Source organism: Drosophila gunungcola, chromosome 3R (assembly GCF_025200985.1).
Source record: "Drosophila gunungcola strain Sukarami chromosome 3R, Dgunungcola_SK_2, whole genome shotgun sequence".
NCBI lineage: Eukaryota > Metazoa > Arthropoda > Insecta > Diptera > Drosophilidae > Drosophila > Drosophila gunungcola.
In genome coordinates, this window is record NC_069139.1 from 21,315,537 (window position 1) to 21,338,199 (window position 22,663).

General features: G+C 44.8%; 5 protein-coding genes across 7 annotated transcripts; 3 read left to right on the forward strand and 2 right to left on the reverse strand.

Moving 5' to 3' along the window:
* The first annotated feature begins 104 nt into the window (after window positions 1-104).
* LOC128254851 (cadherin-89D) lies at window positions 105-13,105 on the forward strand. Of its 2 annotated transcripts, XM_052984169.1 has the most exons (12): window positions 105-329; window positions 3,067-3,382; window positions 4,188-4,897; window positions 4,967-5,927; window positions 5,993-6,159; window positions 6,230-9,346; window positions 10,277-10,345; window positions 10,472-10,708; window positions 11,362-11,670; window positions 11,733-11,897; window positions 12,379-12,588; window positions 12,670-13,105. In XM_052984169.1, exons 1-12 carry the CDS (start codon window positions 238-240, stop codon window positions 12,992-12,994), a joined length of 6,678 nt encoding a protein of 2,225 aa, XP_052840129.1. In that variant the 5' UTR covers window positions 105-237; the 3' UTR covers window positions 12,995-13,105. The 2 variants fall into 2 exon arrangements, with proteins under 2 accessions (XP_052840129.1, XP_052840140.1); XM_052984180.1 differs by lacking the exons at window positions 105-329; window positions 3,067-3,382; window positions 4,188-4,897; window positions 4,967-5,927 and having other exon boundaries at window positions 6,086-6,159; window positions 6,232-9,346.
* Window positions 13,106-13,710: 605 nt separating this feature from the next.
* Window positions 13,711-15,271, forward strand: LOC128254866 (derlin-2). Its single transcript, XM_052984217.1, has 3 exons — window positions 13,711-14,073; window positions 14,161-14,681; window positions 14,738-15,271. Exons 1-3 carry the CDS (start codon window positions 13,987-13,989, stop codon window positions 14,919-14,921), a joined length of 792 nt encoding a protein of 263 aa, XP_052840177.1. The 5' UTR covers window positions 13,711-13,986; the 3' UTR covers window positions 14,922-15,271.
* A 375-nt stretch (window positions 15,272-15,646) lies between these two features.
* Window positions 15,647-16,288, forward strand: LOC128254885 (succinate dehydrogenase assembly factor 3, mitochondrial). Its single transcript, XM_052984240.1, has 3 exons — window positions 15,647-15,857; window positions 15,915-16,024; window positions 16,080-16,288. Exons 1-3 carry the CDS (start codon window positions 15,776-15,778, stop codon window positions 16,269-16,271), a joined length of 384 nt encoding a protein of 127 aa, XP_052840200.1. The 5' UTR covers window positions 15,647-15,775; the 3' UTR covers window positions 16,272-16,288.
* On the reverse strand, window positions 16,269-16,970 carry LOC128254876 (dihydrofolate reductase). The gene is made up of 2 exons (XM_052984228.1): window positions 16,813-16,970; window positions 16,269-16,757 (listed from the first exon to the last, which is right to left on the reverse strand). The coding sequence occupies exons 1-2, from the start codon at window positions 16,893-16,895 to the stop codon at window positions 16,289-16,291; spliced, it is 552 nt and encodes a 183-aa protein (XP_052840188.1). The 5' UTR covers window positions 16,896-16,970; the 3' UTR covers window positions 16,269-16,288.
* A 154-nt stretch (window positions 16,971-17,124) lies between these two features.
* Window positions 17,125-21,156, reverse strand: LOC128254853 (soluble guanylate cyclase 89Db). 2 transcript variants are annotated; one of them, XM_052984196.1, is made up of 2 exons: window positions 20,949-21,156; window positions 17,125-19,467 (listed from the first exon to the last, which is right to left on the reverse strand). In XM_052984196.1, exon 2 carries the CDS (start codon window positions 19,397-19,399, stop codon window positions 17,390-17,392), a length of 2,010 nt encoding a protein of 669 aa, XP_052840156.1. In that variant the 5' UTR covers window positions 19,400-19,467; window positions 20,949-21,156; the 3' UTR covers window positions 17,125-17,389. The 2 variants fall into 2 exon arrangements, with proteins under 2 accessions (XP_052840156.1, XP_052840164.1); XM_052984204.1 differs by lacking the exon at window positions 20,949-21,156 and adding an exon at window positions 19,520-19,682.
* Between the last annotated feature and the right edge of the window lie 1,507 nt (window positions 21,157-22,663).

The following is a 22,663-nucleotide window of genomic DNA, read 5'->3' on the forward strand; positions in this document are numbered from 1 at the left end:
CCACAACTGCCAGCGCTTTTCCTCAGCCACTTGTCGTGGCTTTTCTCGTTTTCTTGTGTGTGAAAAACTAGTCTCATCGCACTCGGCTTAGCCTGCAGTTGGGAAGATAGCTTCAGTTGGTCGCGAGGTGTTTGAGTTGTCGGTTGGTTCGCTTGAAGCGCGATGCGAGCGTCTTGGATAGTGCTAGTATAAATTAAGTGGAAAAGTCCAGTGAAAATCTCCAGATCCTGCCAGATAATGGCAGCCATATGTATTTGGGTTCTGCCTGTGGTTGTTTTGGGCCTGTTCGATATAGGCCAAACTGCGAAAACGGGACAAGTGCAAGGCAAGTTGCAAGTGGCCGAAAGCCGTTATAGCCTTTTAAGCACGCGGGATATGTTCATAAATCTCTCGGCTAATGTGTGTGTGTGTGTGTGTGTGTGTGTCTCCATCTCCATCTCAATCACAATCTCTCTCAATCTAGCCATACGCAAGTGATAATGTGTTGGTTCGCGTAAATCAAGTGCTGGACGCAGTTTGTCGCCTAAGTCTTTCGTTGTTTGCTGCCCGCCTGCGTCCCGCATGCAACTCGTTTGGCTCGTTTACGGACCGTTAAATAACCCAAATTTCGAATTTAAATGCTGGTGCGACAGCTTTTCCTCAGGGGCTGGCGAAAAATGTGCAAGGAAATCGATTTGTTTTGAGACCACTATCTAAATGCGGCAACCTGTTGAATGGTTTATGCAATGACTGACAGCTGACAGCTGACCCACTTAGCCGGCCGCCCCACACCTTACACTTACCCCCTTCTCCACATACTGACCCATTTCGGTAACCTGCTCCTGCACCTTCCACTGCCACCGGACAAATTAGTTAGTCTGCGACCGCGACCGCCCCAGAGTTCACACTCAAAAACGCGACTTGGGAACCCAAGTTTCGCTGCCGCTGCGAGTGTGGCAATGTTCTAATTAAAACTTAATTTGTTTGTATTACTTGGAATGACCGCCTGAGCTTAATGTTCTAGATGATGGCTAAACTCGAAGCCAAGTATGAATGGGTAAATTGTTGCTAGACAAAGTAGCGCCAACAAGTGCTAAAGCGTTCGGGCCGCATGTGAATGGTGCATATGAATTACATATAATTTCTGTTTTATGAGAACAATGCGAATGACATTTATGTTGTGGGAAATGAGTTGGAGAACCGTTACGAAAAGTCTTCAATCTTGAAAGTGTTAAGTGCAATCGGAATAGAGCTGGATTGTTATTTGTTATTTGGCTCTACTAAATGATTGGGAAACATTTGCATTGAAATCACATGTGGAATAGAATAGTAAAACCATCGCATGGATAAGCAGGAGGTGAAGTTTCTAAAAGATTTTATAGCTATTCAATGGAAATAAAGACGATTTTTTTTTCTGTGAGCGTGGAATCCAAAATAATAACGGAATAGGCTTACATTTCAATTCAGTGGTATCACAGCAATATATACATTAAACAAAACTTGGAAATGTATCATACAAAAGTATGATAGTTGCGTACAACTATTGTTAACTCTTCAGACTGTTTAAACCATTACAAAGAACATGTTTATTATTTCTTAAGTGCATTTCTGCATTTTATTACAACTTTCGTAAGAGTTTTTTTTTATTTTTTTATCTTAAAATTTAACAAAACAAGATTTACTTTTAAAAATAAATTTCTTTAACAATATATAAATTTTTAATATCTAAGAAATAATTTGTAAAATGTAAGTTAGTAAAAATGTTGTTCAAGTTTTGAAAGCAATACAATTTTGAAAGGCGTATAAATTTACAAAAAATGTTCTAATTTACAAAAACAAAATGCAAATAAATTAAAAACATTCCATAGAAATAATTACAAACAATTTTGTAACTCTCTAAAATATACATCTTAATTGTTGTGTTTATTTTTCTCAAAAGAACTAGGTAACGTAAGTTTCTGAAATATTTTAAGCTAAATGAATTGTTCTCATAAACTCTCTATTAGAAAAGTAAATTACAAATCATAGAAATCTTTAGGCCCATAAAATATTTCTGCTCATTGTGCGAATGGTGGGTGGCACTCTATTTTCTTTGTGAGAGGGTTTCCCCTCCAACGCCAATAGTTCACACCGAAGTGAGCCAGAAACTGCAAGTAAATAATAGAAATTGCAGCGCAAATTACAACTGCGGCCATAACAAGAAGCAACAGCAGTCACTAATGCGAAAATGGAATAAAACTAAGCCGCAAATAACACAATAAACCAGCAATGCCTACGACGACAAGGGGCCACAGTCAAAGTCTCCGGCTGAAGAAGATACTTGACGATGGCCAAGATTTCACTGCATCTGCATCTGCATCTGAAAGCAACAATGATAATTTACTGTTGCCGGAGATCTTCCGAAAAAAAAAAAAGAAAAAGAAAATGAAGCTCGGAGAAATGTCAGCGAGTCAGACGATGTGGTGTGTCTTCTTGTCACTCGGAACGCATTCGCTTGGGTTGTGTTGGGTTGCAATGGTATGGAATGGGATGGGATGCCTTTTGGGCCAAAATGCAGTCGAGCCGTGGGCAAACAAAAAATGCTTAATTATGTCATGAGGGTGGGAACTAAGGCAGCAGAAAATAATTTGCAAAGGCTGATTGCAGCCAGGCCAGCGGCAGCATGGAGCTGGAGCTCGATCTGGAGCTGTAGCTGGAGCTGGAGATTGAGATTGAGAGAATCCGAGACAGGGAGACAGCTGAATGCATGTGGAAAAGTGTTGCAATTGCACATGAAAATCGCAGTCGAATGGGCCACGCGACAAACGTAGAAAGTTTTTGGTTAGCTGGCGCCAGTTCTGCCACGCCCCCTTACCACCAAGCCGTCCCTCCAAGCCCACAATTTGCACCGCACGTAGCAGCGCGGTGATTTTCCAATTGTCTTCGGGGGGCTTTTCCGTTTTCGGTTCTCAGAGTGCGCGAAAATTTGCATGCCCAAATAAACAACAACGACAATTTGTCAAAGTTTTACTTTTCTTCTACATGCCACCACCACTATATATAGTAATCTGTGATCTGTAATCTCGTGCCCCACTTTTTTTTAGCCAGCTCCGGCAGCTGTGCGTTTCACACGCTCGACGGCGTCGCCGCGGAAAGCGAAGGTGTGCGCTTCATCCGACTGCGCGAAGACGCCCAGGTGGGCAAGGAGATCCTCCGTCTGCAGGCCTATCCGCGCTCCACGGCCGCCCTCAAGGCAGCGGACGCCAGCGGGGACCACAAGTACTTCAACCTCACGGAGCACAACGCCACCACGCTGGTGGTCAGCCTGGCACGCTCCCTGGAACGGCTGGTGGACCGGGATGTGCCCCGGAACCTGCTCAAGTTCCGGATCCTGTGCGCAGGCAAGCAGGAGAAACTCGAGGAGGTGCGTTACTGATGTTATTTTCTGCCCCTATGTGGGCACATATAACTTTAAGCCATACCTTTAGAATTTATTACCTATCACTTTTAAGCTCTAGATGTTGTGAAACAATATTTTAAATTGCCCATCTTCAACATTAAACAATTCATATGGTATTTATTGCTTATCAGATTGTTATATATTTTGCAAATAATATTTTTGTATGTTTTGACAGTTATAAAAAGATGTTTGAAAATTAAGTTATAAGTTACTATATCGAGAAACTCAAGGAGGTGGGCTCTTGATTTTATTTTGTGTCCCTATGTAGGCACATAAAACTTTAAGCCATACCTATAATATATACAACTAATAGATTTTCAGCTTTGAATTTAATAATATTCTAAGAAGTCAGCTAAGAGGAACTAAAAAAATTGATATATCATTGTTAAAATGAGAAATACTATAAGTTGTTGAATTTAATTTTATTTGTTTCTATTTATATATATATTATAATTTAAACTACATTAATGAAATGCAAAAGAGAAAAATATTTATGAATGTACAATATAAATAAATTTGTCAGATATTATAAACATTTTACCATAAACATAACATAACTCGGAATATCTTTGATATTAATGTTGAGCAACAGAAAAATGTTGTTTTTAAAAAAAAGTATTTTAAAGAATTATTTTTCTGGATCTTTCAAAAAGCGAATCATATAAATAAGTACAATAAAATAATAGTATATGTAAGTAAACTTATATGCAAATTAATATTGTCTTTACAACTTTAAAATAACGTACGTACCATTTCCCTAAATTTCCAGGGTAGCTACCTGTCAATCACCGTGTACATAGAGGATGTGAACGACAATGCGCCAGAGTTTCTCAACGTACCCTATATAGTGGACGTGGATGAGAACACCTCCGTTGAGAGCATAATCTTTGAGGGAGTACAGGCATTCGATCGGGACAAGCCCAATACCCCGAACTCCGAGGTGCACTTCAGCATGTCCACAGTGCCGGAACAACTATCAGCTGATGGGAGTCCATACTTTGCCCTCAAAAGTCCGCATCGGCCACTGCTCATTTTGAAGCGGGAACTGGACTTTGATACTGGCATCAGGCAGTTCAAGCTGCCGATCTTCGCCTGGGATCGAGGAACTCCTGCCAACCAAGCGAACACCACAATCACAATCAACGTAAGGGACGTGGATGATCTGCCGCCGAAGTTCACGGAGGGCGTGTATCGCACCAGGTTGAATGAGTTTTACCCGATGACTGGGATGCCCATACGGATACCCCTCTACTTTGCCCCACCCATAATGGCCTTCGATCAGGACTCCCTTAACGCTTCGCTCGTATACGACATCATTTCGGGCAATGAACGGCAGCTGTTTCGGGTCAATCCCCACAATGGAGTCATGTATCTGCAAAAGGAAATCGATCTGGAGGAGGAGAGTCTGCCGGGCAACACATTTGTCCTTCAGTTGGAGGCGCGTCAAAAGGACAATCCCCTCAAGAAAGCCCTAGCACGGTGAGTAGAAGACTCTGAAAATCACAATAATGAATTTGACACCTCATTTAACATCTCAAATATTAACAGCATCGAAGTGGAGGTTCTGGATCTGAATGACAATGTTCCCGAGTTCGAGGCTGACTACTATAACATTTCTATTGTGGAGAACCTGCCGACGGGCTTCAGTGTCCTACAGGTAAATGCCGTAGATCGCGACCAGGGTGAAAACTCCGAGTTCCTCTACAATCTGGTGGAGACCAAGGATGCTGCGGGTGCTTTTCGCATTGACTCCCGCACTGGTTGGATAACTGTGCGAGATGATCGCTTGCTAGATCGCGAGCAGCGAAGGTCCATTCAGCTAAATGTGGAGGCCCTCGAACGCAATCCATCCTATTTGGATGACAAGCACTTGAAGAAGCCGGGTCCCAGCAAGGTTCAAGTGGAGATCACGCTGCTGGACACAAACGATAATACGCCAAAGTTCGAGCGTGGAAATCTGTACGAGTTCAAGGTGCCCATCAACGCTCCCACGGGCTATGTGATTGGTCAGGTGGCAGCCCATGATCCAGATGAGGGTCCCAATGGTAAACTGTTGTACGAACTGCAGCGACCAAAAGGCAGTGGTTATATTCCATTTCGATTGGATAACAAGAATGGCACTATTTACGTGGGCGGACCATTGCGTAGGGGTCGCATCGCTGTCTTTGTGGAGGCCAGTGATCAACCCACTAATCCCTCGGAGCGGCGATTCTCCCTGGCAGTGATCACCATTGAAGTTTATGCCACCATCGATGACCAAGCCATTGACTTCGTGGGTGCACCCTACGAGTTCTGGGTGGGGGCTAATACGCCGTTGGGCACCTCGGTGGGTCAAGTACGCACCACGCTGATTTACGACGGAGAAGATGAGATAATGTACGACCTCCTCCACACTTATTCGGAGGGCGTGCCCTTTGCCATCGAAGAGCGATCGGGCATCATCACTGTCATTCGAGAGCTTTCGGAATTTAGGCGAAAGGTCTACCAGTTCGAAGCGGTGGCCAATTATGTAAGTCTACGCCATTTCAAACTTCGCTTTCGCTAAGTTCCCATAATGTTATTTGATTTCCCCAGCTCTTTGCCAACTCTTCGCAATCACTGGTGATGTCGCGAAGTTCATCTCCACTGACCACAATAGCCTCGCCAGGTGAACTCAGCGATGAAGGTGTACTCATCACTAATCTCACCATCCATATTGTTAACAAGCCGGAGCAAAAGGTGCCCCTAAGACCTGTCATAGAGTAAGTATCGTGTTCAAAATGCTTATTGTTGCTTTATTAAAATTGATTAAGTGAATTTCATTGATTACAGAGAGATCAACATGAACGTGATCAACTTCCATGTGGAGGAGAACGTTGTGGGTGGCATTATTGGGCAACTGCTGTACAAGAATGGCGTCAATCTGGTGAACAACGAACTGGGAACATTCCGGGAATTGCCGGCTGAGGCAACCGGGCGTAATCTCACCATGGGCAGTAGATTCCGCAGTCGAAATCGGAGTCGCAGCTCCAAGTCCAAGCGTCGATTGCCGAGACGTCTGGTGGGAGATACGAATCTGAAACTGCGCTACATCATTGCCAACCAGCAGGAGGTGGTGAACAAGATCTCCATTACGGAGGATGGAACGTTGCTGACCTTGATCGGACTGGATCGTGAGCAGCAACCCAGCTACGAGCTGACTGTGATAGTGGAGTACAGCACTGGATTGGTGAGTGGAGCAGGGATTTACCAGGTCAACATCAAGGTGGACGATGTCAACGACAATGCGCCCAAGTTCAATGCGCTCACCTATGTGGGACTGATCAACGAAAACTGCGCCGTGGGTACGGAGCTGTCGATGAACCATGCCATTCTCATCCAGGATGCAGACGAGGGTCCCAATGCAGAGTTCAGAGTGCAGCTGCAAGGCGACTTTAGCGAGGAGTTCAGCATAGAGTATGTGAATGGCAGCTCTACGGGAAACACCACCCAACATAAAATGCCACCCACAACGGGAGCATTTAACATCTTTAACCTAACGGATCAATGGAACGATGAGTTCAAGTACCAGGAGCTGCACACCACCTTTATGCAGACGAACTTTAAGCTCAGTTCGGGTCCGTACTTCCGCGTTTCCTATACGGGAAAGCGGGGCTTGGATCGTGAGAAGCAGCAGTTGTACAACCTGAAGATCATAGCCGCCGACACTGGCGGTCTGTCCGGATATGCCCATCTCACCATACTCGTGGCGGATGTCAATGACAATGCTCCCATGTTCGAGCGCATCTCGGTGTTCAAGGACTCGCGCTTGGAGATCCGTGAGTACACCACGGACATGGAGATTTACTTTGTGGAGAGCTCGAGTGGGCTGGCAGCACCTCTGGCCACGGCAGCCATGATGCTGGCACCACCGCCGTATCATATTCCCGGCTCACCGAGGCTGCATGTGGAGCGGGAGAGATCCGTGGGAGTGGGTGCCGGATTGGGCGTGGTGGCCAGGGCAAAGTCGCGTCGCAGAATGATCCGGGCCGTGTCCATCAAGTGCCCTTTGTTTGCCATCTACGAGGACACTCCAGTGGGTACGAAAGTCCTTCAACTAAGTGCCAGCGATGAAGATTACGGAAAGAATGCCCAACTCCATTATGAACTCCAGGGAGAGCAGGTGGAGAGGACGCCCGGAATGCCCTTATTGCGGGTTCAGGGAGTGCGCTACTTCGCAATTGACAAACTCAGCGGCGAGCTATCGGTTAACTATCCCCTGTCGGCCAACATCGAGATATGGTTGAATCTAACAGTGACTGACATCGATGGTCTGAAGGACTCAACCTGCCTACGTTTCAGTGTGATGGATGTGAACAATCATGCGCCGACATTCAAGAAGTCCTGGTATAGTTTCGATACCCCAGAAGGGGAGTATAAGGATAGCGTTCTGGGTCAACTGACTGCCATAGACATGGACTTTGGCGAGAATGCCAATATCACGTATACGCTTAGTGACCTGCAGCTGCCATTTACCATTAAGCCAGCCTCTGGGGTCCTCAAGATCAGCGGACAACTCGATCGAGAGCTGAAGGACAAGTACAGCTTCCAGGTGATCGCCACCGATAATGCCCCCGTGATGCAGCGAATGTCCAGCACCGTGGATGTGGAAGTAAATGTCCTGGACATCAACGACAATCGGCCGGAGTTTATTGGCTACGATGACCAGACCAAGGCGGTCAAGTTTATACCGAATGTGGCGGATCGCACGATGATGTTGCCGGTGTACAAGGCTTATCTGGATCGCAGCACCCAGCCGGGCACTTTTGTGAGACAACTGACGGCCATAGACAAAGATAATGTGGGCAATGGCAATGGTCTGGTCCTGTACTCCATTCGGCATCAGGAAATGCAGGCACCGCTCTTCCAAATCGATTCCAGGGACGGCACCATCTCCACCATATCCCGCATCAATGGCTACAATGACTATGAACACCTGAATGTTTCTGTAATTGCCTCGGACGTGGGCAGTCCCACGCTCTCAGCCACGGCTGTTGTGATTGTCAATCTCCAGGGACAGGCAGTTACGGATCCCCCGAAGTCCACACCCAAGCCAGAACCTCCTGCGAATGTAACCGTATTCCAGCACGCCTACTATGAGGTTAAGCTCACCGAGAACAACGAAGCACCCATTGAGGTGATGCGCTTGAATCTCAGCGCTGGCCTCAATCCCGAAAACTATCGGTGGTCCCTGTGGTTGGAGGAGGGTCTGGACGAAACGGACGCCCATCCGCCATTCGAGTATGACGCCAAGAATATGCTGCTGTATGCCCTGAAACCCTTTGATAGGGAGCACATATCCCGCTATCAGTTGAGGATTCGAGCGGATCGATTGAGTCGAGAGGCTAGAAACTATGCCCGCGTCTCATATCCAGTGGTGGACGAGCGAATCGAAGGCCTCTCCCTCAACGAGTGTCGTATTCTGGTCCACATTGCGGATGAAAATGATAATGCACCCAAGTTCCGGGGCAATGGACAACCGATTGTGGCGGTCCTGCCGCAGAGTGCCAGCTTTGGATATCCTGTGACTCGAGTGGTGGCCAACGACTTGGACGAGGGACTAAACGCGGAGATCCGCTACCGTCTGCTGAACGAGCCCACCCGACTATTTGGCATCGATGAGCAGTCGGGTAATATTCGCCTGCTGGGGGACCTTTCCCGCGACGAACGCATCTACGGCTTCGATGTGAAGGCCACGGATCGCATGGGTGCCGATGACGGAAGAAGTGGCATCGTGAACGTATTCGTCTACATCATCGATGAGGCCAAGCAGGTGCGTCTGGTGGTGGCCGGCATGCCGGTGGAGGTGGAACGCCGCATTGAGGGACTAATGGAGGCGCTCAGCGAAGCGATTGGCAAGGATGTGCGTGTCAGACTGCTGGAGCCATATTCCGGAGGCCTAGAGGCAGCGTAAGTTTAATTATTTCAATTTAACAATACTCGTTTAGTTTAATTTTAAAGATTGGCCTAACCAAAAATCAGCTTAACTATTTATTTAAAATTATGAATTAAATAATGTTTAAAATCAGAAAGATTTTTGTCATCCTGTTCAAAATTGCAGAGAGTATTATATGTATTTTCAATCAAAAATTTGCATTGCAGTAAAAGACACATTCATAACCCTATAAAGAACATATATTTTTGATCAGTATAAATACATAGGTGAGTTGATATAACCATGTCCGTCTGTCCGTGCCATTCAACGTAATGTAGTTTCTGAAAAAAATTGATTGAAAATAAAAGCTTAGCATCATTTGGAACACAATCTCATGTACTCCGATGTATAGTAATTTTCATTAACTCAGAAGAATTAAATATAAATATAAAATGATTACATTTTTGTTAAAGCTGCAAAAGTACCTAAACTTTGGCTTGCCTTGTTTAAAAAATTATCTTAATATAGAAAATCAAATTTTAATTATACAAAACTCTTTAATTTTAATAACTTCTAAGATCAGTTATGTCAAAAATTAGCTTATATTAAAGAATATAATATTTGGATGAATACAAATTTGTTGGCATTATTTTACGAAATCTTCCATAGTTAAAATTTTTGTAAATTACGTGTTTAATCGGCGAACTTTGCCAACTTTGCAGCACTTGGACTTATAAAGCTACATTTTTTAAAGTAAAAAGAGAATAGTTTACATTTATGAAATATATAAGAAATCGATATATTAATACTGTTATGAACAAATTCCTATCCTAGATCTCAAAGTTGTCACATAAATTTTAATAAAATGTGCATCTTGACCGCATTACATAATATAATTGGCCATTAGCTGCAGTCTAAACATTCGAGCTCCATCTAACAGCTTCTTCTTCACTCTGCATTCACAGCACCAATGCCTACATCTATGCCGTCGATCCGCACACGAATTCCATTATGGAAATGGAGCAACTGCAGGAGTAAGTTAAACCGCTTCCATCCAGACTACCTTCCTTGCCACATTCCCATCCCCATCCAAAATCGATTGACCCAGAACTGTCATGCGAATTAATGGTCTTGAATGCCATCATCTTCGTTTCTTCTAGCTCCCTGGCTGGCCTCCAACTGGATGCACTGCAGCTGCAGCAGCAGAAGCTCGACGGTGGAAAGCCAATGCCTCGCATTATCGAGCTGGCCGAGTTCGGACAGGCGGCCCGACCCACCCACGCCTCCGCGTCCAGTTTCATGGGAGGATTGGAGTTTGTGACGGTGGTTCTACTGGCACTGATCAGCCTGGGCGCCCTCATGTCCGCCTGCTGCTACCTGTGCATGCGCCAAAAACGGTATGAATGAGGCGCAACTGCCACTGCCACTGCCACTGCAACCGAAAGACTGCTTACTGGGCGCTCTAATGTGTAGCTCATAGATGCATTTCATGTTAGCTATAGTGTTAGCTTAAGCTGAAGGCCCCATAATAAATCTTAAGTCAATTGCAAATGTTGTTGTTGCTGCTGTTGCTGATGTTGCTGCTGTTGCTGCTGTCGGTATATTGCTGCCGTTGCTAATGGCCATGGCATTGGTTGATGATGTGTCTTAGCCTCTGAGTAAACCGGCTGGCATTGGACCTCTCCTGTCCGATTTAATTATAACGGTAAAAGGCAACAAACACAACATCAGAGGCAACAATGCGGCAACTGCAACATCAGGCAATTAGACGAAGATCTGGTGACATCTGTGCAACTGCATCCCAAATGGGATTGCCAATCAAATCGCCCCATCAGCTCATCAAGTCAGCTCATCCTGCACAGAGAAAAATTTTGTTTACTTCTATCTATATGATTTCAGAACAGAAAGTTATTAGATTGTAAATCATTTCTTATCTATCATTTTAATCGTTTAATTTGTTAAAATAAAATGTTATATTTTTTAAACTTTTTTTTAAGTTATTCAAACCTCTTACATTTTTTTTAATGTTTTTTCCCCTGCCTGATTGCAGACGGCTCTGGTCTCAGCGAGATTTTTCCGCCTCGGACGCCGGTCTCACGTATACCATCGCGGGCATCGGGTCCGCTCGTGGCCAGAAGCAGCGGCGCCATCGGCAGCAGCGGCACCCGCAGCGCTGCAGCAAGGGCAGCAGCACCGGCAGCCAGCGGCCCACCAGCGCCTTCATGCCGGAGTCCGTCTGCTCCTCGGCCCAGACCCAGTCGACGGCCACGGCCACCGAGAAACTGGAGCAGCAGTTGCACCATCACCACCAGCAACAGGCGATGGCCACGCAGCAGCAACACCATCAGTACCTGAACGAGTGAGCGAATGGCCGGTTGCAGTTAAACGTGTTTTCATTCTAACATAACCATCCTCGATTAGGCAACAGCAGCGCCAGCAGCAGCGCGAATATATAGACGTTCCTCTTCCCAAGTCCATTGCCAAGGCAGCGGCGGCGGCGGCGGCAAGTGGAGGCGATGGAAATGTGGGCACCGGCGGCACTCCATTCGTGCTCAAGTACAATGCCTGTCAGCCAGTGAACAATCTGTAAGTGCAACTAACTTAAAATCTATTAAAAAAACTTGAGTAAACATTTATTTAGGACAATATATTGTCCATATTTATTGTTTTTTAAAAAGCTTTCATCATTCTACCTACTTTAAAAAGGCTTAGTTAAGCAACTAGTTTTACTACTGTACTTGTTCTTGCAAAAGGAGTTGCATAACAATTTTAAGATCATACTCCTATCAATTTATAAGTTTCCTTTTGGAACCACTATGTGGAATTTTAAAAGAAGGAGAGGTATTTTTATATGACACATAAGACAAAAACTTATCAAAACGTTGAAATTGAAAACAAGTAAACGAGTTGCATGTATACACATATACATAACTAAGTTATTAAACTGGATATGCTATCTATCCTCAATATCTCTATAAATTATTAAAAAAATTTCGCGTAAAATACCGTTTTTAAAAATGACCTTTTAAAACTCAACTTCTACCACTATTCAAATATTTCTTAACAGCAACAATTATGAAACCTCGCTGTTCTCACTGCACTCGACGGGTCAGGACTCTGGGGTGGAGTTCCTGAGCAGTCGGGAGCTGTACGAGACCTCGCCGGACTCCTTTCAGCACGGTGGCTCCAAGCGCGTCACCAATCCGGAAGTACTCTGCCCCAGACATGCCAAGGCTCACTTGGAGCTGCGCCAGCCTCATCCAAATACAGACAGTAGGTGAGTGAAGAGGCATAATATATCCTTAATTTTCGATTTGAGTTTTTAATTATATTGCCCACCTTTTATCCTTGATACCAGTGACACCTACGAGGACTCGCTGAAGACCGATGAGCCACTGGTGGCTCACAATTGTCGCAGTGTGAACTGCGAGAACCGCCTGCATCAGCACCACCCCAACCATCACCCTCACTACCAGAACACGCGTTTCGAGAAGCGCTCCTGCGTGCGGCACTCCTTCTCCGGGGTCAAGGACGACCTCATGCAGCACTCGCCGCAGATTTCGCTGCGCCCCCGGGGCCACGCCCTCCGGAACTCGATGAACGACCTGGAGCAGAGGTTGCACAACCTGGAGCAGTCCTTTCGCCGGCCGCTCGAATTTAGCAAATCGAATTCGTTGTTTTAGTATTTCTTAGCTAGACAGAAACGCAGTGCAATTTTTAGTTTAGTCAGCTTAGCTTAGATGTTAGATGATAAGAAACAAGTGCAATAAATCGAAGTGTGTTTAAAGATCAGTTGTCAAAGTATTTTTGAAACTCAAGGAATTTTTTTTATATTTCCGCAAGAAATCCAACACTTTAACTTAATTAAACCTTTTAGGATATTTAAGGGCTCACATAACCACTAAATGTGTTAAACTTCTTTGCTAATTTCCCGGCTAAGACACTTAATAAAATGAAAATAATATTTTTGTTTTTTAATTGTTTTTATAAAAATTATAATGGTTAGTAATTGGTCCCTGTTAAAAAACCTTTACTTATTTTGGTTCCTGCCATTTGCCCCAAAATATGGACTTCATTTCAAAACGCTTTAAGATCTATATCTTTTCTACATCTTCAACTTTTGTTTAAATATTTCTTGAGAAAGGAAATATTTTCGTAGATAATGAGAAAAAAGTAAAAATAGTTGCCAACTTTGAACCCATTAACTGTAATTACGAAAAAAAAAAAATTAAAAATAATAATAAATAATATAAGCTCAAAAGGTCTTGTAACTAACTAAAAAAATATTGAACAAATGTAGATACAAATGCAGATACAAAATGTAGTGTATTCCATCTACCAAAATATTTCAGGAATACCCCTACTCTATCTCTGTGGATTTTCCAAGAACCGTTGGTATAATTTAAAAGCTCTTGCTGCGGTCACACTGGCGGGGATGCATAAAAATAAAAACTAGCGTTCCACTTATTTTTCCATCGGGCCGAGCGCTGCCCCAAATCCAATTCCGCTTGTCAACCCGGGAGATCCCAACAGCCAGGTGAGGCGACTACTGCAGACATCGCGACCACAAGTGGATGTGAGCGGAACGACGGGGAAGAGGCCAAAAGTCCAAAGGATCCAACAGCAAGCCACTTGCCAAACTGCAGGTTCCGCACCCGGCGCAGGAGGAGCCGCCATGAATGCCCTGCGGCAGTTCTACCTGGAGATCCCAGTGGTCACACGGGCCTACACCACGGTCTGTGTGCTGACCACTCTGGCAGTGGTAAGTGCTCGTCCCGGACGTGGGCTTCTTTATCGAGGCTAGGGTGACGTGTACGTGTTTAATCGGCGAACTTTGCCAACTTTCCAGCACCTGGACCTGGTGTCGCCACTGCAGCTATACTTCAATCCCACGCTGATCGTGCGCAAGTTCCAGATCTGGCGCCTGGCCACCACATTCCTGTACTTCGGCACCATAGGCATTAGCTTTTTCTTTAACATGGTCTTCACCTATCGCTATTGCCGCATGCTCGAGGACGGCTCTTTCCGCGGACGCAGCTCGGACTTTGTCATGATGTTCATCTTTGGCGGCGTGCTGATGACCTTCTTCGGGATCTTCGTCAATCTGCTGTTCCTGGGCCAGGCCTTCACACTGATGCTGGTCTACGTGTGGTCACGCCGTAATCCGCTGGTGCCTATGAACTTTTTCGGCGTGCTCAACTTCCAGGCACCCTACCTACCGTGGGTGCTCCTTTGCTGCTCCATGATCCTGGGCAACACCGTGTGGGTGGACGTCATCGGCATGGGCGTTGGCCACATCTACTATGTACTGGAGGACGTATATCCCACGCTGTCCAACGGCTATAGACTGATTAAAACCCCCTACTTTCTGTGAGTCAATTTCAAAGTCTAGTGGTGTATGTTCAGCAGCTTATTTTTGTCCTCAGGAAACGCCTCTTCAACGAGCACATCGAGCGCAACTACCAGGCGGCCGCCGAGGATCGTCCTGGCGGCTTCCCCTGGGGCGGCGAAGGTCAGCCACTGCTGCCGGAGCAGAATGCGGCCGACGGACAGGAGCAGGACCAGGAACCAGCGGATCCAGCGCCGCCGGCTGCTGCGGCGCCGCAATAACAAAACTAGAAAACTTGATTCTTTTTGATCGTCGTCGTCAACGACGATGATGATGACAATGTTGTGTACCCCTCCGCCACCTTCCGTTCGGTGCTTGGTGTATTTAGGCGTTAAGTATTGTGAAAGAGGCGTGCAATAGTTAGCCAAAGTTGGTGCAGAGCGTGTGTGTATGCCATCTATTGGTTTGTTTTCTGATGCAGAGCCCAATTTCCACGCGTTATGTTCTTCAAATTTAAATTTAAATTTACCCCCAAGGGATGCATTCACGACAGATTGAACCTACACTGCACATGTGATTAAATATATGTATACAAACATGCTACAAATAAACCATGATGTAAAAAGCTCAATAGGGAGTTTTTATAAATAGTATAGGGGATTGAAAGTGGTTTGTTGGAGTTCAGTATCTCTTTTTCAAAATTTTTAATTTTGTAAAATAAACTGGCTTTATAAGCATTCTTTAAAATGTAAAACATTTGTTTACGCAGGGGTCATTATAATAATTATTTGTATTAAATAGAATGATTGCAAACAATAGTCATTAAACGAGGGTTTAAAATACATGGACTAACGGATTTGCATAAAGTGCACCATATACTATATTTAAAACATTATCAATTCGTTTTGAAAACATGCCGATGCGAAGGTCAAAATTTAAATGCGCGCCAACCTGTTCCTTACGTTGCCACCTGTCATATTTAAACTAATCAGTGTTGGCTGGTGCCGTTTTGAACCTTTTTCCAACGTTAGCCAACACTGGCTGTCCCAATACAATTTATTCGTTGTTATTTTTCGTTTTTATTTGATTTTAAGCTGGCTAGAACTTAAATAGTAATTTAGGAAACAGACTCAGGATGTCGAGAATTGTTATGAATCAACTGACCCACCCGCAGCGTGTTCGCCTGCTGTACAAAACCATTCTGCGATTGCACAGAGGTGAGACTACTTTCTTACAAATGTCATCCAACTCACCTGGTTTGTTGTGTTCCATAGGACTACCGGCTGAACTGCGTGCTTTGGGCGATAACTATGTACGGGACGAATTCCGGCGGCACCTCACCTGCAATCCCATGGAGGCACAGCTCTTTATGACCGAGTGGGCCGTGAGTTTTACGTAATTACAAAAGGGTGCTCTGCTAAGCAATTGTTCAATTGCAGCGCTATGCGTCCACGATCACCCAGCAACTGGGCATACGGGGCAAGCCCAAGGGGGAGTTGGGCGAGCAGATCGATCCCGCGGCCGTGGAAATGCTCAAGGACGACCAGGTGGTTCAATTGTACGAGCTCATGCTGGCGGCCAAGAGTATAGGTGATGATACAAGCGCGGCAAACGATATACGAAGCAAATAAATTGGTGGTTTTCTTTATTACGACTGTTTCTCCAAGACCTTGTACTCGTATTTGATGCCATTCTCCTCCTGAACGCCCAGCGGCATGTCGGAGTCGGGAGCCACCTCTCTAAAGCTGTCTGGGATTGCAGGAAAGAAGGTGTCGCATTCGAACTGCTTTTCGATTTTGGTGATGTACAGCCGGTGACATCTGGGTGAGGCCATGGCCTCCGCATATACCCCACTTCCGCCCACAATCCAAATGTTCTCCACTTCGCTCTCGTCCTCCAGGACCTTCATGGCCGCCTCTAGACTGGGACACAGAAGGACGCCTTGCGGCAGTTCCTCCTGCCGAAGCGTGGTGCTCAGCACAATATTAAGGCGATCGGGCAGAGGTCTCTTACTTTCCGGCACCCCAAAGTACGTTTTCCTGCCCATCACGACGGCATTGTGCTTCGTAGGATCACTAGTCCGCTTGGTGGTGCGACTAAAGTACTTTAGCTCAGATCTATAATAGTTCAATCATTAACATGCAGTGTACATATCTTTTATTACCAACTTACTTAATGCGCCATGGCAGATCTCCCTTGATTCCAATCCCGAAATTCTCACAAACTGCCACGATAAGATTAAAGCGCAACATCATTCTTCCGGATTCACCTTAAAATCAGCTATAAAGCCGGTTTTAATCAGCTGATCGAGCCTGCGCGGAAATCGATTTCGATTGTCACTTATCGATAATTAAAAAAGACATTTACGTTACGTTTCAAATACCGAACTTCGCTCCAACCATCCCTTTAATACATACATAAACAAATTTAAAATTTCGGCTATTTATTGTTAAATTTTCCACATCTATTTTACAATCGCTTGAGACAGCCTTTGTCAGCTCATGGTCAAGGCTAGGTTTTTATTTAAACTTTAAACCAAAACCAGATTATGCATTTCAAAATATTAGTTTTCAGAGTTTCTGTAGTCATAGCTGCAATTTGAGATGATTGGACAAACGTGAGGTTTTCCACCTCTTTAATCAAGCTTTTCAAAATATGTTTTTTTAAATTCTTGTATCTTATCAAAGTGTTCCCTCTGTTTTCTATATTATGCATTCTGGTTAATTACATTTTTGTGAACTCTAGAACATTATTGTGGTCCCTCCAAGAGCCAGTAGGTCTCCATCTCGCCCTTTCCCTTGACCTTGACATACCCCCGCGCCTCAACCTTGTAGCCAACCTTCCTCACCTTAAGGGCAGTATAGTTGGACAGCTGAATCATCCAGGGATCGCTGCTGCTCTCCATGCGTGAGGCGGTGTTAACGGTGTCCCCGAAGAGGCAGTACCGGGGCACCTTCATGCCAACCACGCCGGCTACCACGGGTCCCGAATTAATGCCCACCCGAATGGCTACGCCGGGTAGAGCGTGATCCTTGACCTTCTTCGTCACCCTCAGGGCCAGATCGCAGGCATGCTCCGCATGGAGGGGATTGATGTCTGGAGCTCCAGAGACCGCCATGTACACCATTCCCACAGTCTCCACTTTGTACACGAAGGGGGAAATTATCTCCTCGTCCAGGGCCGAGAAGACCTTGTTCAAAGTGGTCACCGCCTGCATGGCATCTTGAATATTGTTGGACCCGCTGTCATAGACATTCAGCACCTCGATAAAGATGACCGACACCTCCTCGAAGGTCTGGCAGACGTGCTCCTCGCTCTTCCTCATTCGCTCGGCAATGGGACGAGGGATCATGGAGTAGAGCAGTTCATCGCCCTGCCGTTTCCATGAATCTGCCAGCTCCAGGGACTTCTCCAGCTCATCCGATCGCTGCTCCTCCTTCTCGAACATGATCTCCAGCTTGGAGCAGTGCTGCCATCCGGCCATCACCAGCTCTCGACTCAAGCCATGAGGATTGAGATCGTTCAGGTACAGACCAATGCCGTGCAGCTCATCCAGATTCTCGATCAGCGGACTGCACAGGAAGATCAGCGAGTCCACATCCTTGATGTAGAACATCTGACCCTTCAGCAGGATTGATCGGAGACCCACCGAGTGGCGCCTCTGACCCGTGGCCGGATCGATTTCGTCCTTAGAGTTGCCGGCTGCAGCTGCCTCATCGCTGGCGTGCTCCGCACTGAACTCCTTGGCACTGGCCAAGGCCATGGCCTGAGCCTCGTTCAGACTGCTGGCCTCGTCGAAGGTGTCGAAGTCAAAGTTCAAGGCCGCATCGTAGGCGGCACGGTTGTGACCCGTGCGGATCAACTCGAACTCGAAGAGCACTGTCCTCATCTGGAGAATGGTCTCCCATTCGACCTGTGTGTCCTTGGGCCGTCGACACTTGAAGCGATCCATAATGTGGCTACCAATGAAGCTCTTTGGGTTTACGCCTGGGTTATGAAGGATCCAGGTCTCTACGATCTTCTCGCCCGCGAGTGTGATTCTCATGTCATGATCCAGCACAATGGTGAAGGGAAACAGCTCCAGAAACACGTTCAGGTCCACCGAGGGCATCTTGAGCTGAGAGGGATGGGCGATGACGTTCACCCGCTTGGCCATGTAGTCACGGTTGTCGAAGTCCAGTCGGTACTTAACTATCACGGTCAAAGGACCCTCGGTTAGCTTGATAGGACCCGCCGTGCCCCCGCAGATGTCGTTCTGGCTCTCCAGGACGTAGGCCGTCATGTCCAGGCCGTAGAACTCCTTGGCCACCTCGGTCATCTGGCCAATCAGGTACTTGGACATGCCAGTCCGCCCACTTCGATATAGGATAACGGCTCCGTCGTCGTCCATGTTGGTCAGCTGCATGCTGGGCGACTTCATCTTGGGATAGGTGAAGCGCATCTGCACGTGGATGTTGTCGATGGACTGCAGGAAATCGCAGAAATACCGTCCTGTGGAGCGGATCATCTTGTCGTAGCCGAAGTTACTGAAGAAGCGGACGAAACAGCGGCCAAAGAAGTTCATGCAGAAGTCAAAGGACTCGCCGGTGGTGGCGGACAGGGCCGCAGCAAAGTCCGGCATCAGCTTGTCCGGGTAGATCTGGTGCGTCTTGAAGCTCTGATGCTTGCACTCAACTATTTGGCATACCTTCCTCCAGGTCTCCATCCCGTACTCCTGCTGAATGTAGTGCTGTACGCTCTCGTACAGCATTCCGTACATGGTGACTGCGGTTTTTGGGCTGTTTTCTGGTCCTGTCTGTCGTCCAAATTGCTTTCGCAAAAGTTTTTCTGTAACGACGCAAAGTTAGGGGGCACATAATCAGGGTGAGGCTAAACAAACTTTTTCCATCGTTCACAGCTGGTAATTAGGTAAACTGTGTTACTACCCCGGCGGATTTGAGTCAATTCTGTTGTGTTGGGTCAGGGATTAGCCCAGCAAACTCATATATAACTCAAGTGATTGATGGGAGTTAGGAATGTTAAAGACAGGGTCCTGCACCAATGAACTTGTTAGTAAGGTCTTTCGGATTGACGATTACGTTTACACAATTAAAAATCTATTTATCCCTCTATTAACTTGTTTTTAATATATATTTCTTTAATTAGGCCGTACAATCTTATCTTATATTTTTAAGCTGCCAAATATTATAAGTACAAATCTTGGTACAAATTATAATGTTTAAGCCCTTAAAGTCCCAGTCTGTATTTATTCAAGAGCTAAAGCTTATTAAGCTTAAAAGTGTTATTTTTACAACAAAATGATAATGTGTTTCATTAATATAAAAAATCAACAACTTAAAGTAGGCAACATAATTTTGGTAATCTGTTTCCTGACCTTTTTACTTTCGCCTGTTTGGTATCGTTTCGTTACATAAACTGAGCCCACCAGACGTAAAATTGAATTATGCTTTAAAAGTAAATAAAACACGATTATATATGCGTGGAACAACGATCTATTTCCTCTTATCTAGCCTTCAACAACACTCTAGGAAAGTCTGTTTCTCCTCTTTGTTATTTGATTTATTGCCACGACAGTTTAATTTGAGTTCATGTGGCAGACCCACGCCGAGAGTCCTTGATGCCACTCCTCAGTCTCCTTTCCCGGTATCCTTTAAGCCTGTCACGTTCTCGGCGGAAGGAACATAGCTCATTGTATTCTTAACTTATTTCCGTTTGCTGTTGTCGGTAATTCGCAGTGGTGACAGTGCCTGCTTTTCAATTTTTTTTCCCTCAAACGTCAGCGTCAGCTACTAAGCCATAAATTCTCAAACATCTTTCAGGAGTTTGTGTTTATTTAATTTCGAGCAAAAACATGCAAATTTCTGTCCTAACCCAAGGTCGTAAAAAATAGATAGAATGCTGTTGTTCGTGTGCCTCAAATAAAATGATTAAGTTTGATTAATGTTTGGAGAATGTGAACTGTCAAATAAAATGTTAAAGGGAAATACTTGGTTTCTCTTCCCTTTTACTAAGGTTGATAATGATGAATTTAATGGCTCATAATTTATATTTGATAAATTTCAAAGATTAATTAACAATGGCTTCAATGCTAACAGTTAAGAATGCTTAAATTCATTTACAATTTTCAAATAAACCAGACAAAAGTGTGCTTAATATAATACCAAAAATATTTATTTCCCTACTACTTGTTTCTCAAAATTTTACTTTATCTTTCTATGAACTGCTCTTTTCTTGATTTTCAAGATTTCTCTTTCAAATCCCATTGATTAGAATACCGTGAAATTAGCTTATTATCGTTACCCACTTACTCTTAATTGTTCTCCGCCTCGTTCCAATCCACTAACTTAATCGCGTCAAGTTCTCCAGCATCGAATCGCGTTTGTGTGCACCTCTTAAAGAGTTTTAATTTTATCCCCGCGGCATTTGCTCTTCGCTTATTTATAATTTAAGGAAGGCATACGCTTACACACACAGCTTCCCCGGATGCGTAAACTCCGTGTATAAATATATATATATATATATATATATGTATGCTTTTCGTACACTTTCCGGGAGCTCTCACTTTTCCGGACTCCGTGTTGCGTCGTCGGCAGTTGCTATTGTTACACTAAATTTGTTTTGCCGCCTGTCGCTGCTCCTTGGCTTCTGGCTGTCTGATTTGTTTCATGATTTCCTCTGACGAGCTTCGTGAGTCTGTCGGTTCCTTTGCGTCCGTCGGATCCGTCGGGCGGAGCTTTCCCTTTTAGCCCGGCCAATGTTGGTCGAATGAAGCGTGCCTCTTTTGTGGTCAGGTCTTTTATAGCCGCCCACCCACTGCCAAGTTGCAATTGGAGCAACACCTCCGGCCCACTTAGGACCTACGTGCCGGCGCCTCGACACGCACTTCTCTGTTTGACCATCGTGCTCATCATCATCATCATCATTATAACCAGGAACAGTCGCCAGTCAATGCTCTTTGCCTCAATTTCTACTGTCTTTCCTTCCGATACAGTATCAACATTGACACACAACCTTAGGAGTCATTTTTCTCTCGGTTGATTCCTTTTATGGCCCCTGACTCCCTCACATGGCTGTGTGTGTGTTCGTTGTTCTGGCATTCCGTGCAAAGAATTGTCCTTTAGGTCTTCCTGTTCAAGCGCTGTTCCAGGGATGGATAGGAAGGAATCCTGATGGGTGTCAAAAATAGAGTTCATATTACTGTTAGCTTAGGTAACGCCTTATGGTAGGATAACAAATTAAACTTAGCAAGAAATTGTCTCAGCTTTTTTAAATAAAATTGTTATTTTGATTTTGTTAACATTATATTTAAATTTTATATATAGCAGAAACTGCATAAGCTCATAAAAATAGTAGGAGTATTTTATTTAATTGACATGCATATTTGTAATACAAATTAAGTAACTTCTTTCTTTTAATGAATATAGACTCAAAAGTCGATTGGCCTACACTGTATTAATTCACGAAATTAGTTGGAATATTTTAATTCATTAACAATAAAATAAATAGAAAAAACACTTTGAATCCCAAAGCCCTGGAAACAGTCTGTCAAATATATCATTGCTGTAGAGTTTTTCGCTTCGGCCCTTTTCCATTTCCCCTTTTATCCGCATGGAGGGATGGCTTTAGGGCATCTGTACTTAATGCCTTTCCATTTCACACATACCTCTGCCATAAATACACACATAAGTCTACTTGAATATGTGTATGTTCCCTTGAGTCCTGGCAATATTTGATGTGTTGTTTTAAAGCAATTTAAAGAGGATTTCCCAGCGTCAAGCAAAAAGCCTTCGCCCCACTTAACCGAAACGGATTTTGGGGCGAGCCTATTAAATAAACGCTGCAAATTTTATGGACAGTGCATGAATCGGCCAAAAGGATGATAATGGGCCTGCCTGGCTTTACGAAAATGATATTTTGAGCACGCTTAAATGCCACTCAAAATGTCATTAATAACACAAGGTTCTCTTTTGTTTCCCAGAATAAACTCTTAATTAGTATGATAACATTAACTACACAGCGAAAA